This window comes from Glossina fuscipes, unplaced genomic scaffold, assembly GCF_014805625.2.
Source record: "Glossina fuscipes isolate IAEA_lab_2018 unplaced genomic scaffold, Yale_Gfus_2 1, whole genome shotgun sequence".
NCBI lineage: Eukaryota > Metazoa > Arthropoda > Insecta > Diptera > Glossinidae > Glossina > Glossina fuscipes.
The window spans coordinates 32,157,783-32,160,259 of record NW_023998415.1 but is presented as its reverse complement, the minus strand read 5'-3'; the positions used below and the strand labels follow the sequence as shown (position 1 = coordinate 32,160,259).

General features: G+C 32.6%; 1 protein-coding gene across 1 annotated transcript in view; it reads right to left on the bottom strand.

Moving 5' to 3' along the window:
- The window catches only part of LOC119632643, an 8,412-nt gene that overhangs the window by 1,752 nt on the left and 4,183 nt on the right, over positions 1 to 2,477 (bottom strand). The window contains exon 2 of the mRNA XM_038025651.1: positions 2,008 to 2,359. Coding sequence (XP_037881579.1) covers positions 2,008 to 2,359 — 352 coding nt within the window. The remainder of the gene's footprint in view (positions 1 to 2,007; positions 2,360 to 2,477) is intronic.

The window sequence follows — 2,477 nt, the reverse complement described above, 5'->3', positions numbered from 1 at the left end:
TGTGTGTGTGTGTGTGTGTGTGTGTGTGTGTGTGTGTGTGTGTGTGTATGTGTGTATGTGTCATTTTGTCACGTTATTTTGTTAGAATTTAATTTCATATTATACACATACTCTGTGTACGTTAAAGCAAAAAAAAAGATATACCATATTATTTAAATGAATATTATAAAAATGCTTTAAAAAATAATACTTCCCAATCATTAACTTAGTCTAAAATATATGTTCAACAATGACCAATTATACAAGTCATAATAGGTTCGCTCAAGCGAGCTGTAATTATGAACAAAAATTGGAATTTGCTAAGAAGTATTTGAGGGATAAACACAATTCATTTGATGCGGACAGAGCTACATGTATCAAAAATTTAGACCCGCAATGCCACTTCAAGAGGAAATGGACCTGGTGCAACACGGGCTCTACTTATCCTAGAATGGTGCTTTTGATACGTTTTATGGAAGCCGAGGAGCCTTCATGCAAACGATGCTACTCGTTACAATTAGTGCACACAACTCTAAATGCGGGAAATAATTCGTAATTAGTCCGTTTCTTCCTTTTATATGCATATATATATATATATGACCAGTCACACGAGGATGTTCCCTATTCCTGTAGCACGATGACTGCGAGAAACAAGACAGGAAGGAGTAAGATGTAGGAAGGCGATGGCCGCAGGCGAGTTGTAAGTATTATAATTTTAACGACTGAGCACTCACTACATCTACGAACAAAGCAAACTCTTCAGCAGTGAAGTTTTCAACTTGCGAAGACTGATTTGGAGGACTGGTGGTCGGTATTCTTGCCTACTCGGCTATTCGGGCGGACAATGAGGCATTTTAGTTAAAAACAAAGCGCGACAATTCACTTCTCGACTCAACAGTTTAGTTAGAAAGGGTAAATGAAATCAAAAGAGACGGCGAGAATCATATCCCAAAGCATGCAATGCAAAGATCGGCATACACTTTTGAGTTGGGTGACCATCAAAACACAGCGTATTCGAGAAGAGGTCTCATTAATGCAACATACAACGCTTAGCAAAAACAAGAATAGTTTTAGACTTGTTTGCCACAGACGGCATCTGCGAATGGAAAATCAATTTTGAATCTATGAGAACATGCTGTCACGAAATTCTTTTTTATCTACTTGCTCTTAATTGATGCTGAACTTGTAACTATAAATCGTAGCAAGTAGTTTTTACACTTACTCTGGGGGAATATTTAAGACGATTCTCGGATTGTAAATTCAAGTATCTCGCAACACATGCATTTCATGACAAATCAGAGATGTAATCATTAAAACGCTAATGGAGATGCCTTCGAAAATTCATAGCACTACCGATACTAAATATGTTTGTGAATATAATTTACTTTCATTATGAATTATCGGTTTTCAAATATTGTATTTCGTTACAAGTATTCTCAGCATCCGTTAGAGTAATTTAGATGCGAATATGAAAAACTTAATGCAATTTATTCGTGATTAATGGTTTGGTAAAAATATTTCGTATATATTTATCACTTACCCAGCTCTAGTTTCATTAAAACAATTAAAGTGAAAGTAATATTTTTCAAATAAAAATCGAACTTATGCACAGAATATAAAAATCGCTAAGAAAATAAAATAAAGTAAAATGAAAAAGCAAAAAAAACTGAATTCAATTGAATAAAAAAGATATTAAAGCTAAAAATTATTAAAGAGCTGAGTAATAAATAAACAGAGTTATATAACGCGGAGAACGTATTTTGATAATAATTTAAGAAAACAAACATACACGGTTCACATATCTGGCAAAAGTAAAGTTTCAATTATTACCTCAAACATCAAATTAAAAGTGAAATCAACGTTCCATTGCATCGCTTACGAGAAGCTCTTAGCAAATAATTATTCATTTCAACAGCATTTACCACATCTCCGATTTTCTTTTTACTCATTACTACTCAAATTTTTTATATGCAAAGATTAAGTTACTCACATAAAACAATGTGTGAAATTTTTTTTTTTAACGCTCACCTCGAGCATCCATCGATGAGATGTTATTTTGATTATGCCATAAACTTTTGCTTATATCACTTTTAACCCAATGCAATATTCGTCGCATAACATTCCAAGTACTTAACGATGTTGACTCATCGTCATCGTCATCACCATAGGGCAACTGTACATATGACGTGTTTTCATCGGCTTTCATATGAGATTCATTACTTCTTTTTAACATTATATCCGAATTAATACTAGAAGCAGTAGTAACAATGGTCTCATTAGCCAATGCTTTTATATGAATTAATTTAACAGCATACAACGTTTTTGCAGTATATAAGATCACACTTATTAAGAGCAAATTACACTTCCATGACCTTATATACTTCTGAAAAAAAAGCACAAAAATTGAATCAAATTAAAAGAAACAATAAATTAAATTAAATCTAAATGAATAATTACACTAATAAATTAGAAGAAAAGCAACACAAATATATATATTC